The sequence below is a fragment of the Eucalyptus grandis genome, chromosome 5, assembly GCF_016545825.1.
Source record: "Eucalyptus grandis isolate ANBG69807.140 chromosome 5, ASM1654582v1, whole genome shotgun sequence".
NCBI lineage: Eukaryota > Viridiplantae > Streptophyta > Magnoliopsida > Myrtales > Myrtaceae > Eucalyptus > Eucalyptus grandis.
Window position 1 is genome coordinate 17041580 of NC_052616.1, and position 13550 is coordinate 17055129.

The following is a 13550-nucleotide window of genomic DNA, read 5'->3' on the forward strand; positions in this document are numbered from 1 at the left end:
ATTTTGATATATTCCCCCAATGTATTATGCGCAGTATTAAAAGTTGATGCTATATGAAGTAGTTTTAGTCTTTGGATGTAAGAGTAAACTTGGAACTGATAGAGAGCGAAACAAAAGCCGATTATAGTTTTTTTTTTTTTTGGCTAATAAAGTCAACTAAATTTAATTGTGTAGATATAGGAGACATATTTTGACATTTTAGAAGGGGCCATCAATGTTGAGGAGAGCAATTTTCCCTTTTATTTTTTTATTTTTTTTTGCATGAGAAAATTAAAGAAGCGACAATATGCGCTTTTGGAATGTAGAAATAATGGAGTGATGATAATTTTTACAAATGCTCATAATGAACTGACTTATGGAAAGAAACCATTATATCCGACATGTATGTTCATAGTAATATTCATGTGGTAACATGTCAACTTCTCCATTTACTTTGCTAAGCAATATTTTTAAGATAGTGCTTGCATGTACGATATATTAAAGTCAGCTCAAAATAAAATCATCATTCTTGAGTGAATTCGAATAGTTCGGATATCATATATTCAGTTTCAATGTACAACATGGATATTTTCATGTGCTCTCGAAGCACGATTTTTTCAGCTTGCTCAAACGAAAATTCACATGTTAAGTGAGTGTTAAAAGTGTGCAAGTCTTCATCTCATTTGAAGTATTGAGTGCCCCCCAAATCACCTCGTATACGACTCGGTCCGGACCGGTCCAAATGCTTTAAGCCTCAAAATCCGGTCGGACCGGTGCGACTCGACCGCGCTTGCTTTCATATCGACTTCCCTCCCATTTTCTTCACTCCCTCGAACCTCCGTCATTTCGCGACGGCCAATCGCCATTTTCGTCTCGAGAATTCGCCGCGACCGCTCGAATGGCGGCGAAGCGCCGCTCTCCCACTTCCGACGCGGAGCCCGACGGAGCGGAGGCGAGCTCGGGCTCTGAACCGGAGCCTCCGCCGCTACCCGACCCGACGGAGGCGACGCCTGTATCGAATTACGAGAAGCAGAGGCTGTCGAGGATCGCGGAGAACAAGAGGAGGATGGAGGCCCTGGGCCTCCGAAACCTGGCGAGTTCCGTGATGGGTTCGAGTCGGAAGACGAGAAGGGGCGACGCGAAGGGCAAAAGGAAGGTGGGCGGCGAGGAGGACGACGACGACAAGGACGGTGATTACGCGCCTGCTTTGGACGGTGACGGCGGCGATGACGATGGTCTTAGCGTCGACGATGAGGAGGATGATCGGGATTTTGAAGTATCTGGGTCTGGTAAAAGAAAGGTCGGTTCTTTTCTATTGGGTAATTCTTTATCTGCTTCTGTTGTTTTTGCGTGAATTGAAGTTGCTAGCGTAGTTGGCGTTTAAGGTGTATGTGAAAATGGGAAGGTGGGTTTAAGACAACGGAGTCAAGGGAAAGAAATGATCACCGAGTTTCTCAATTCTTGAATTTTCCTCAATGAGAATGACAATGGGGCCATTGAAGTGAATGAAGTGATTCGTGCTTGGGGGTCATTAATTTTTTGGCTTGGCGGATTTCATTCCTGTCTGAACTGTTGTGTGTTCACCACAAATTGCGGTCACTTGGAAGTGTTGCCTATCTGTTTTTTCCACGGCACTGTATTTTTTTTATAGGATAATTTTTCGTTAATGTTGTTGCGAAGTGCATTCGGGAGCACTTTCTTCCTGAGTTACCTTAGTTCTTTAGACTTCTTCACGAAGTGTTTTATTCACAAATATTGCTGCAGTGGCTGCATTGAGCGCCTTCTTAATTAGAATGAATTTATTTATGCTGCAACTGGATTTTATTACTTTGATTGTGACATTCTTGAAACTTCACTGGTGTTCTGAGGAACAGTTGGCCTAATTAAACAGAGGACCGTCATGAGAAGATCCAAGTTGGATCCTAAGTAACCGTGAGATTTTGGCTTGAAGTGGCATTGAATACTTAGTTATGCTATTTGACTTGCCAACATCTCTATAGATTACCCGACCTATGCAAAACTTTGTGCAGTTGGTTAGAAACTGTGTGACACTTAAGTATACTCGCTAGCAGAGTAACATGCTATCTTTCCTTTGTTTTTTCCTTTTTTTTTTTTTTTTAAAGTCCTCGAGAATGTCAATTAAATTGTGTAATTTTAATATTCCTCAGTATTTCAAACCTATCACAATAAATTCCAAAATTGCAGTCTAATTGTTTATTGGCTACTTATTTTGAATTTCACTATTGCTAATTACTCCAGACTGCTTTAGTGAAGGACGTTAATTTGGTGATACTCTAGTTGCATCTACTGCAGTTAAAATACTTTTTTCACCAAATTGGTTAAATATTAACACCACAATTGAATAAATGACTTAATTACCAAATAATATAGTGTGGGTGTTTTTAGTCAAATTGACTTAGGGCATTCATTTAAGATTAGCTTTTCCAGTGCTTTGTCTACCCTCTTGGAGTGGGTTTGGGTGGAAGGCAGTTTTTCTTTCTGTATCTCCTCTTATTGCTTTTCAAGCAATAAGATTTCCATTTAAATCGGATTTAGACAACAATAGGAAACTAAGTATCTGAGGTGCACTTGGAAACTTTTAAGTAAGTTGTACATGTATCAGTCTTGGACATGTCATTATAGTAATTGCATTGGACATATTGGACATCTGCAACTTCATGTCTTTGGTTGTTCTATGTTAGGTAAGATTAGGGCGGTGTTGTATGGAAGACACATAGATTCATTAGTTATGAACTTAGAGAATTTGGCTATGATACTTAGTACCAATTGTGACATGCTTAGTTTGAAATCAATATTAATTCCTTGTTTTTAGTCCTAATCCATTTTAGTATTCGGATCAGATTTCAGATATATCACATATGCCAGGGGTTGTGACATGAGAAAAGTAAAAGGAGCTAAACCTGAATTGTCGTTCCTATTCTTTAATGTGGGTGGAAGAAGTTTAAAGATTGATGAGAACACAATTGATGAGCTGAATTCAACAAATTATTTTGATCTTGTATTACTTTGATATGTCTTCATATAACTGAGCTTCTTGTCCTTCTTGGGACAATGGACATGTCAATACTTTTGTAATACGTCCGCCTTGCTTTGAAATGCTGTGTTCTGCCTTTTGTGACTATCTCCTGCTCCAGGGAAAGAGAAAAGTGTCCAAACCGAAGAAGAAACCTCAGACCAAAAAGTCACCAAATAAGTTGGATTATGTTGATGATGATGCTGAATTGGCGAAGGTAAATCTAGTATTTTCATGATTGTAATATTATCATTCTAAAGTGAAGCTTGGGTTTCATCTCAGCATGGATTAGAAATCTATTACATGTGTAGTAACTGTAAGATCAATATTAACAAAGTCAGTGGCAAAATGCATGACTCTGCTGGAGTTTCAGGAACAGTGAGTTCGGGGCCTTTCCAAGATGAGGCTGGCGTAAATCTTAAAGGTAGAGTAGAAAAGACTCAGGAAAATCCTAGAATGCTGAAGAGGAGAAAAACGGTGTGTAACTCTTATCCTAATAATTGTTTTAAGAGAATTTTGTTTTCCTTTTTCTTTCCTAGCTGACTGTCTTTGTTTGTTTGTTTGTTTGTTTGTTTTCTTGTTAATAATTATTGATATCCAGTTTACCAGCCGGGTGAAGATGACTGAGGATGAGCTGATTATGCATTTCTTTCAGTTTGATGGTAATTGATGGTTAATGGAGTTTCCATTTCTATGCTTGTCAGATGATGGATGGATATTTTTCACGTTCTTTCCTTCATTCTTTTTTTTTTTTTTTTTTTTTTTTTTTGGTGGCATTGATGGCTGTGGCAACCACTTTGTTGGTTTCGCACATCAGGTTCACTTGTCCTTGTTCATCATTAGTCCAAATGGTAGGGAGGTCCAGAGAAGCTAGTTTATTTTTAGGCTGAAGCATTTGCATCTAAGAAACCAACATCCATAGAAGGTCAGTCTGGAGGGAGATATTTATATGCAGCAAGTCTTCCATCCCTTTCTTTAGTCATGGTTTGAAAAGGGATGTTAAACTGTTGAAGATCTGGCGGATTTTGGTTTGCTAGTATATAGTTATGAGGTACGTTGTTTCTCGATTGCTGTGATATCAGAAACTACCAAAATATGTCACAGAATATCAATTTTACTACACGGTTTTTCTATGTTCCTCTGGATACTAACAATGAGAGTTTCTTATGTGGGTATCACAAGGACCTTCTTTTTCTTTCTGTGGCTTGTGATCTTATTGTTAAGTGGGTACATCTAGCCCTTCCTGGACTCCACAATGTCGGAGGCTGGGGCAATAGACGCCCCTTTTTGGCTTGCGAACCTTTTTGTTTCTGGAACTGATGAGCTTGCATGTGTCATGCAGAAGTGGGGAAGGGCGGCATCACTGCGCATGATTTAGCCAAACTAGCTGATGCTCATGATTTTACATGGACAGATGAGGAACTAGCCAACATGATTCACTGCTTTGATAGAGATGGAGATGGAAAGGTCCAGCCTAGTACTATTTTTGTTTCATCTCCAGTCCTGCATGCTAATCCTTTGTCAACTGCATTGCTGTGGACTGAACTGTTACAAATTCTGAGAAAAGGTCTCAGCATCATTAATTTAATTGACTGCAGTGTTATGAAATCTCATTAAACATCCATGAGGACAGAGTATCTGTTGTTGAATAGATACATAATTAAGTTATGGGTCTTGTTAATGAGTACCCCGGCAGCACTTGTTTACCGTACTTAATAAAGAAAATTTTTTATTTCATTTATTATGCATAATACGAGAAAGATAGTGCATTGGAAATGACAAACTTTCTTTTATTGAGGTTTTCAGGAAGTGTTCTGGCGGCACTTGTTAACGAAATTCTTAAATTATTAATGCAGATCAAAATCTAGGCAATTTTAGAAATTATCTTGCATTAATATCCATGTTTCAAGAATCGAACAATATTAAATTTGACTTCACTATGACTGTCTGGGAAAGTATCACCAACTTGATTTAATCATAACAATGGGGTAGTGAAAGTAAATGAGGTAATATGCTGGCAAGACTAGTCATGCACTGGAAGTGTGGGAAAAAGGCTTCTGTTAGGATATGAATTTTTACATAGTTATTTTATGGTCAACCTCTAGTTAGATCTTTTAGTTAGCCCACTCTTGGCATGGGAGAATGTAATTTTCTCCATCTTCATCTATCTCTTTTATTTTTAGATCTCCTTTGCTAGATTGAATAAATTTCTAGTAATGTTATGCAAAGGAAAACAATTGCCAACAATAGTATTAAGGATTTCTTTTCTTAGGAATCAGCATAAATTTAATGATGTAAAGTAAAATGGGGATCGAATGTTGATTCTGGTTTTGGGTCTTTAGGAATCAAATTATCTGTTTGCGGCGTGACTTTTCTGTCTGTGTTACAGCTAAGTCTTGATGATTTCTCGAAGATTGTCCATCAATGCAAAATGCTACAAGGTTCTGAAAGCTCCTGAGTGGTTGAGAATGCCAAGTCTACCTTCTGTTCAGACCAGGTATGGTGAGGAATTGGCTATGACTTTTTCCACTCCTTTCACTAGTTAGCAATGATGATATCAGAGTTAGTGACAGTACTAGTGGTGCTTGTTAGATTTTAAATTCTTGGGGTTGAGGAAAGACAACGGAAAATGGCTCTCCAAAATTTCTTTTCTTGTTTAAACTAAGCTGATACCAATAAATAAGTCAGTGGTGAAAGATGGTGGATTAAGTGATCTGGAGGATGAGGAAACCAACATTTTCTTGCTACATATTGGAATGTCCTCTTTGGAGCTTGGGTTTAGTGGAGTTTCACTTGCAGATTTCCTCATGTATCTTCTGATGTATGTCTTTATGTTCTATTCCAGGAGGGATTGATCAAGAGTTCATTTTTGTGCTGGGTTCTGTTTCCACAGCAAGAAAAGAGGCACCTAAGTAAGTGAGAGATAGAAGCAAGAAAGTAGCTTGATCCGCTAGCTGTTGTGAAGATGTATATAGTATAAGTCGGAGCTTTCATAGATAACTCACCTAATGCTGGTTGTATTACTATCTTAGACAACTGAATTATCTGTGGCTTTTACAAGCTGATCTATTTGAGGTTGGGATTAGTGTGACAGCAGATTATAGCTTGCTCAACCTTTGCGCCAGTTGAATTATCTGTTGCATTGTTCCATGCAAAGAACAAGTACTCTATAAACTGGTGTTATAGTGAAGGTTTGGTCCTGCTGTTATTTATGATTGATCACATCGAGACATTGTCTATCCTGTGACGAATATTCTCAAGTTGGTCGGTCTGGAGAAACCAAGGTGCATTAAATAAATACTACAATATGCACCTTCAGAATAATCAGGTTTGTTAAAGTTGGCATGGAAGCGATAGGCTTTGTCTCAGTTTTGGCTGGTGCCAAGATGTCCCGATGTTCTTAATAAGCTCTGGCGGGTACCTGCAGTCGGCTCTCTCTTGAGGCCTTGCCTCTTTCTGAGGCCTTATAGTTTAGAGAGTTCAAATGAAGGCTGCATGAAAGCAAAATCTATGATGAAAACCTGAATGGTCGCTTTATGGTCCAAGCTTGATTGGATGAGCTTAATCGATTCATCTACAAATTTAGACATGATGCTAAGGGTCGCTTTAGGCACTTGTTTTTCTTTTTAACTTATGTCCATGGCATTGACAAAGAGTTTATCAAATGTCTTTGTAATTGATTGCACTTACAAGACTAATTGATACAAAATGCTTTTGTTGGATATGGTTGGAGTTCCTAGCTTTAATGCTTTTGTCTACTCATGCTCTGCCCTTTCGAGAAAGGAGGAAAAAGAAAGACTACGGATTGGCTTTTGACAATGTTTAGCAGCATATTGGGTGTTCATGGTCAACCCCTAGCTTTTGTCATTGATAGAGAAGTTTGATGCACTTTTCCTAAAAGTGCCAATTTGTTGTGTGTTTGGCACATTGAAAAGAATAATGTGATCAAATGTAAATCTCATTTTGAAGATGGAATGAATTGGAATTCTTTTATATCTGATTTGTGCAAGGTTCTGAACTCAAAGAGTGAAGTAGAATATGATGAAAAAAGTCAGCAATTTGAAGACCATTGTAAGAAGAAGCCATCAATTCTTAGTTGTATTAAAAATAAATTGGTTCCTTTCAAAGAGTTTTTTGTGCCTCCTTAGACAAATTTGCTCATGCATTTTGGGAATTGTGTTACTTCAACAGCTAAAGGGTTAAGTTCAATTTTGAAAATATATTTACAGTTTCAATGAGAAATGAAGAGGTGAAAAATAAAATGTTCATTGCAGTTGAGAATTAGTTTTGAAAAATCAAAACGAAACTGTCAAGCAAGAAGATAAGAGTTCCTCATCATTTTCATATTTTGCTTTTCGTCAACATTTTCAGATGAGCTCTACAAGCGATAACAGATTGCTAAATGTAGGGTTAAGCCACTTACTTGTATTGGGCATTTATGCGATCCATGGACCTTCCATGTACGCATAATATAAGATTTAGGATTTTTGATGGTCTATCTCTAGATATAACTAATCTGCAATAAGGCTTGATATAAGGTCCTATTTATCATGCTATTACTCAAAATAATGGAGATGATTTATGTAAGGTCCTTTTTTTATCATGATATTACTCAAAATAACATAGACAATTTATTTAAGCAACTATTTCACGATTTGGAAGGAGATATTAAGAATGACTAATATTGAAAAAGGAAGTTTTTGAAAAGCAAATTGAGCATTTTGTACGAACAAGTGATTCCTCCTTATATGAGCCCTTAACTACATATCATAAAGATTGGATTTAAAAATTAGAGAAGCAACTTCTAAATGACGTGATCCTTTGTCATTTCAAATTGTTGAAAAGGCAAAATATGTGGTACTTGTAAAGGTTATGGGCATAATAGTCGGGCATTTAAATCGAAATGCAAATGTGAAACTCACATTGAAGGCCATTAAAATCCACGGTGGTGAAATATAATAGGCAGAGTACTTTAACATGCAATAATTCAACCCGAAAGGCCTATTCTAAGGTTGGAGTTTCTCGCACTCTAACATAGGAATCACTCCCCGTTATATTTTTGAGCAAATAATGACTCTCTTAGTCATGTAACTAAAATTTTTATTGTCTGATTTAGGTAAAATATTTTTATTTTCCCCGAGAGAGTAGCCTTTTTTAGGAGAGCTAAGTAGCTGAAGGAACAATGTTTTATTATTAAGTTGCATATACGATTTGTTACCATGGCATTACATTTGTATTATGAAGACCATTTACTTTCCTTTGATGGTTTTATGAAAATTTTGATGCATTTAGGATTATATATATATGGTTTCAATAAGTCGTTTTATAATGCAATTTCAATTGCCACAATTTTCTTCTCAACAACTAATCATTCCATTTAATCAATGCAAAGAGGATATTCACATATAGTAATGTTTTCAGGAGCTTTTTCTTTTGAATTTGCATGATAAATAATGGATGTTTAGAATTTCTAACGTGCTCGCTTTGTCATATTGCGAAACTCTTTTGTTTGAAGTAACTATAAAAGAATCCTGTGGTGATGACTTGAAAAATTAAGAAAGTCGAATTGTTAGATCTGTTGATTAAAATGAAATTCGAGCAATTAAGAAACATAGATTATAATGAAATGACATGTATTGACGTTATGATTAAATCAAATGCATTAGTTAAAACTAGTAAAAGATTTTTTTTTTTTTCCATTCTTACTTGTGCTTAGGTTATTCAGAATAGTGGTTTCCTTGTACAAAATAAAAAGATGAATATACAACTCATTAACACAATAACTAGTTTGCTATCTATCAAATCAAACTTTTTTTTTTTTTTTTTTTTTGGTGGGGAGGAGGGACAGCATTTGAGAAAATATTGGGTACGTTTGGTGCTCCAGCGTGGCAAACAAGAAGGCGGTAGGAAGGCGACACGTGTACTCATGGAGCCCACAATCCGGACAGACTGAGCAGGACGTGAGTGAGGCGCCATTTTGAAAAAAATTCGCTCCTGTAGCTACAGCGAAAGGACGACAGACCCTCTACTTTCTTCACGCCTCCCTTCTCCCTTCTTTCGTAAATTCAAAATTTCAGGGTTTCCTCTCTCCGGCGCTCGTGCTCGTGCTATATTTGAGCCGACGTCGCTGGCAAGACTCCTGCTCCCGTCGACGTCCGCCGCAAGCTCGCTCGACCTCACCTCCATCTTCACCGTCATCTCGGCCTCTCCCTCCTTTGATCTTCCCCCGCCCAGCGCTGCCCCTCCGTGGATCACGCTGACAGCCGTGCCGTTCGAGAACTCGAACCCTCCGAAGTTGGTGTTCCGGAGGACGGCCTCCCCAACCAGCGACGCGGTCGAGGAAGCTGAGAAGGAGGCCGTGGTGGAGTAGTCGAGGGACTCGACGTCAACGCGGCGAAGCCTGAGCTCGGGGCTCTTGACGCGGACGGTGAGGGCGAACCCGAAGAAGGCGGCGTGGAGGATGATGATCGGGGCGAGGGCGTAGACGAAGCACTTGCTGCTGCTGCGCCTCTGGTTGCGGCGAGGCGGTGGCTTCGCGAAGTGGCCGAGCTCCACGTCGTCGCTCCGGAGGGCACGTTAGGGTTGGTCGGATCTTCTTCAGGCATTGCGAAAGTCGGAGTTCAAGCGAATGCGAGAGAGCACGGTCAATGTTCTTGATGGTGGTGCTTTCGCTTTTCTTTTGGGTTTGCCGGATGATTGTTATCGTGTTCATATTATTCAAGAAATCATGAATAGAGAGCTTTTAAATACTATATCTGGTCTCTCTTCCTCTCTAAACCTTTTTCTTGCTGCTTCTCGTTCTTTTTCAATCTATATTTGGGATAGCAGATTGGATCATTTGTCTCCGGAGATCACTTCCCGTCAATTTCGCTTAAGGGTCAATCTTTATCAGCAGAGGAGGTGTCCAGATTGATGCAAATAAAGGGTCAATCTGAGTCTTTGGGTTGTTCCATGGATTACTTAACCCACAGGGCCAAAAACATGGATGTATCATCCTAGAACGCCCCCTGGAGAAAATGACATAAAACACCTACTAGTCCATCCTTCTGTTGACTTGAAAGAATGTGCCATGGTCCTTAAAACAAGTAACCATGCTTTTGGAAACATATAATTAGCAATCCAGAGTTGTTTTGCTTTCCCATGGTTGAGTTCATTTAGATTGGAACATAAAAATTTAGTAGGGGTGACTTGATTAGGCCAATCTCAAACTTTACCTATCCGAGACAGAAAATGTTAATCAAGCATCCACATGTTTTTCCTCGCTTTCACCACCAGAATGTATTGGATTGGCTCCAAACCATTTCAATCTGGTTGGCATTTTCTAAGAGAGAATGCAGAAATTTCTGGAAGCCCAAATCCAACTTGATGCACAACAGGGACGCTAAAAATCATTGTTTATGTAGGGACATGCCTCTACAAACAGAGAATGCCAGTCTAAAAAATTGTGGGCGATCTTCTCTGTTGTTTATTTTGTGTGGACTGATGTTTTTCAAAGACACAGTGGGCTGCAATTCAAGCGCTTGCTAAGCAGAACAAAGGTCAACTTGAAGAAGTTGGTTGTGGAAATTGGGACTAGAAATGTCAGCCACGTAATTGGCCTATTATGAATATTTCAGCCATATGCGTTAAACCTATAATTTTGAGGGTAGTTCTCAACCAAACTGACGTATATCACATATATCTAATATTTGGTTTTAAACCAGACTACTGTTTAGATTCCCCCATATGTGCACGTTATGTTTTTTTTGGTAAAGTATGTGCACGTTATGTTGGTATTCATAAAACTGTAATTTTCTGGAGAGACAAATCCTTCAAGAGGTGAAGTTGAACAAGGGGGCGGTGGCAAAGGAGGAAACTCCCGACAAAGGAAAAACTGTTCCTATGGTTGATGGAAGAGGCGCAAGGCCGCTTGATGTGCTTTGGTTTCTGAAGCCCTGCACTCTGTCAAGCTGACACTTGAAATTTCGAGTGACTACCCGTCTGCTCTTCTTCCTCCACCCTCCGCTGCTGTCGATCTTGCCTCGGGCTTTAGCACCTTCCTACGCCGCCTTGAACGCTCTGCGCGGGTCATCACCAGCGGAGGTTCAAAGAGCGACAACGACAGAGCAGCATAGCACAGACCCACTCAGACCCAGCTTTAACACGGTCCCGCACGTCCGACTGGCAAAAACCTCGGACGACACATAGGAACACATCAACCCCTCAGTGAGTGACCCGTGCTCTCTCGCGTTCGCTTGAACTCCGACTTTCGCGATGCCTAAAGAAGATCCGACCAGCCCAATCGTGCCCTCCGGACGCCGCCTCCGGAGCGACGACGTGGAGCTCGCCCACTTCGCGAAGCCGCCGCCTCGCCGCAACCAGAGGCGCAGCAGCAGCAAGTGCTTCGTCTACGCCCTCGCCCCGATCGTCATCCTCCGCGCCGCCTTCCTCGGGTTCGCCCTCACCGTCCGTGTCAAGTAGGGGTGTGCAACGGAAACCGCCCGAACCGGGAACCGGCCGGACCAGACCGGACCGGTCGGTTTCGGGCGGTTCTAGAGGGTCTCGGTCCGGTCTCAGGTCCCTATTTTTGGAACCGGTGACCGGTTGGTCCGGTTCCCGGTTTCGGGGTCGGAACCGGACCGACCGGACCGACCGGACCGGACCGACCATTTATATATATATATATTTATTTTTAGTTTATAAACTAATCTGCAGTACCCATCACCATATTCATTTTTCCTCTTATAACTCTTAAGCTAATCCCTCCCCTTTTTTTTAGTTTCTGAACCTATCTACAACAGTAACCATCACATCATATTTCCTTTTTCAAATTTTGCAACTCTCACTTTCCCTTTCCCTCTCTCGTAAGCCTAACCGCTCCTTCTTTTATTTAGTTTCTACTCTAATCTACAGTAGCCATCACATCAACTTCCATTTTCCCAAATTTTACAATACAATTTGGCGACAATTCTCACTTTGCCTTTCCCTCTCAAAACCGTAACCCCTCCCCTCTTGCTCGCTGGACGCCTCGCCCCCAACGCCTCACCTCACGTCTCACTCGTGCTGATGCTCGGCTCTCTTCCTCCGAGTGCCTCATCGCAACGTCTCGCCTCACACCTTGCTCCCTCGGACGCTTAGCTCTCTTCCTCCTCCAAGTGCCTCGCCGCAACGTCTCGCCTCACACCTCGCTCCCTCGGATGCTCAGCTCTCTCCCTCCTCCGAGCGCCTTGCCCCGATGCCTCGCTTCACTCCTCGCTCACTCTGACGCTCGGCTCTCTTCCTCCTCCGAGCACCTATCCGCGAGGTCTCGCCTCATACCGCGCTTGCTCGGACACTCGGCTCTCTTCCTCCTTCAAGCTCCTCGCCCCGACGCCTCGCTCGCTCTAATGCTTGGCCAGTGCCTCACCTTGACGCCTCGCTCGCTCTGACGCTTGGCTCTCTTCCTCCTTTGCTTCGCCTGAGGTCTGCACATTTACGCTTGGCTCTCTTCCTCTTATGCTTTGCCCGAGATCTGTGCATTCCTGCTCTTTGGAGTGACGTTTGCCTCCTGATTGACATAGGTGCGTTTCTCGGCTTCACTTTCGCCGGTTGTAGATCGCTGTCTTTTTGTAGCGTTTGTTTCAGTATGATCTCACTTGATATAGGTGTGGCGGTCTCATTGGAGTTTGCTTGGTTGTTTAGTCTCTAAATGGGTCTGCTGATAGGTCATGCGAAGCATGTAGCAGTAAGTCGCAGCCTCCCGTAGTCGCAACCTCGCCTCATGCCTAGCTTCGATCAAGTTGCTTAAGCCTTGACGTCAACACCTTCCCCTCTCACAACCTTGCCTTGGGCCTTGCTCAACACTCAAATGCCTTTCCATCGTCAAAATTGGTACATTTTCTCTTTCTCCACAAGTTGTGAAAATTTTAATTGTCAATTGATTCATTGATTCGGGGACAATCCTCTGAGGTTTATGAAATGAAACAAGTGATGGTTCATTGGAACCGGACCGGACCGGACCGGACCGGTTGGTCGGTCCGGTTCTCGGTTCCAAGACCAGCCGGTCCGGTCCACGGTCCAGAAAAGTGGGAACCGGTCCTCCCGGTCCGGTTCCCGGTTCTTGGGTGGAACCGGACCGAACCGGGAACCGATCACCCCTAGTGTCAAGAACCTCGAGCTCAGGCTTCGCCGCGTCGACGTCAAGTCCCTCAACTACTCCACCGCGGCCTCCTTCTCAGCTCCCTCGACCGCTTCGCCGGTTGGGAGGCCATCCTCCGGAACACCAACTTCGAGGGGTTCGAGTTCTCGAACGACACGGCTGTGAGCGTGATCCACGGAGGGGCAGCGCTAGGCAGGGGGAAGATCGAAGGAGGGAGAGCGGGAGCGAGGGATAGGCCGAGAGTGACAGTGAAGATGGAGGTGAGGTCGAGCGAGCTTGCGGCGGACGTCGACGGGAGCAAGAACCTTGCCAGCGACGTCGGCTCAAATATAGCACGAGCACGAGCGCCGGAGAGAGCGAGCAAGCGCCGAAGAGAGAGAGGAGACCTGAAATTTTGAATTTACGGAAGGAGTGGAGAGG

General features: G+C 42.0%; 1 protein-coding gene and 1 long non-coding RNA gene across 2 annotated transcripts; both read left to right on the top strand.

Annotated features, from left to right (window-relative positions):
- The first annotated feature begins 818 nt into the window (after positions 1-818).
- LOC120293201 lies at positions 819-3756 on the top strand. The gene is made up of 4 exons (XM_039312156.1): positions 819-1279; positions 3135-3230; positions 3387-3490; positions 3615-3756. The coding sequence occupies exons 1-3, from the start codon at positions 878-880 to the stop codon at positions 3393-3395; spliced, it is 507 nt and encodes a 168-aa protein (XP_039168090.1). The 5' UTR covers positions 819-877; the 3' UTR covers positions 3396-3490; positions 3615-3756.
- Positions 3757-4365: 609 nt separating this feature from the next.
- On the top strand, positions 4366-6123 carry LOC120293074. The gene is made up of 3 exons (XR_005550730.1): positions 4366-4480; positions 5403-5510; positions 5859-6123. It is a non-coding gene; the product is annotated as an uncharacterized LOC120293074 (long non-coding RNA).
- The last annotated feature ends 7427 nt before the right edge of the window (positions 6124-13550 follow it).

Bases quoted from the DNA above. Each gene is read 5' to 3' on its own strand.
- LOC120293201 (XM_039312156.1), top strand. From the start codon at position 878: ATGGCGGCGAAGCGCCGCTCTCCCACTTCCGACGCGGAGCCCGACGGA. The intron at 1,280-3,134 runs GTCGGTTCTTTT...CTCCTGCTCCAG, and splicing joins CTGGGTCTGGTAAAAGAAAG to GGAAAGAGAAAAGTGTCCAA.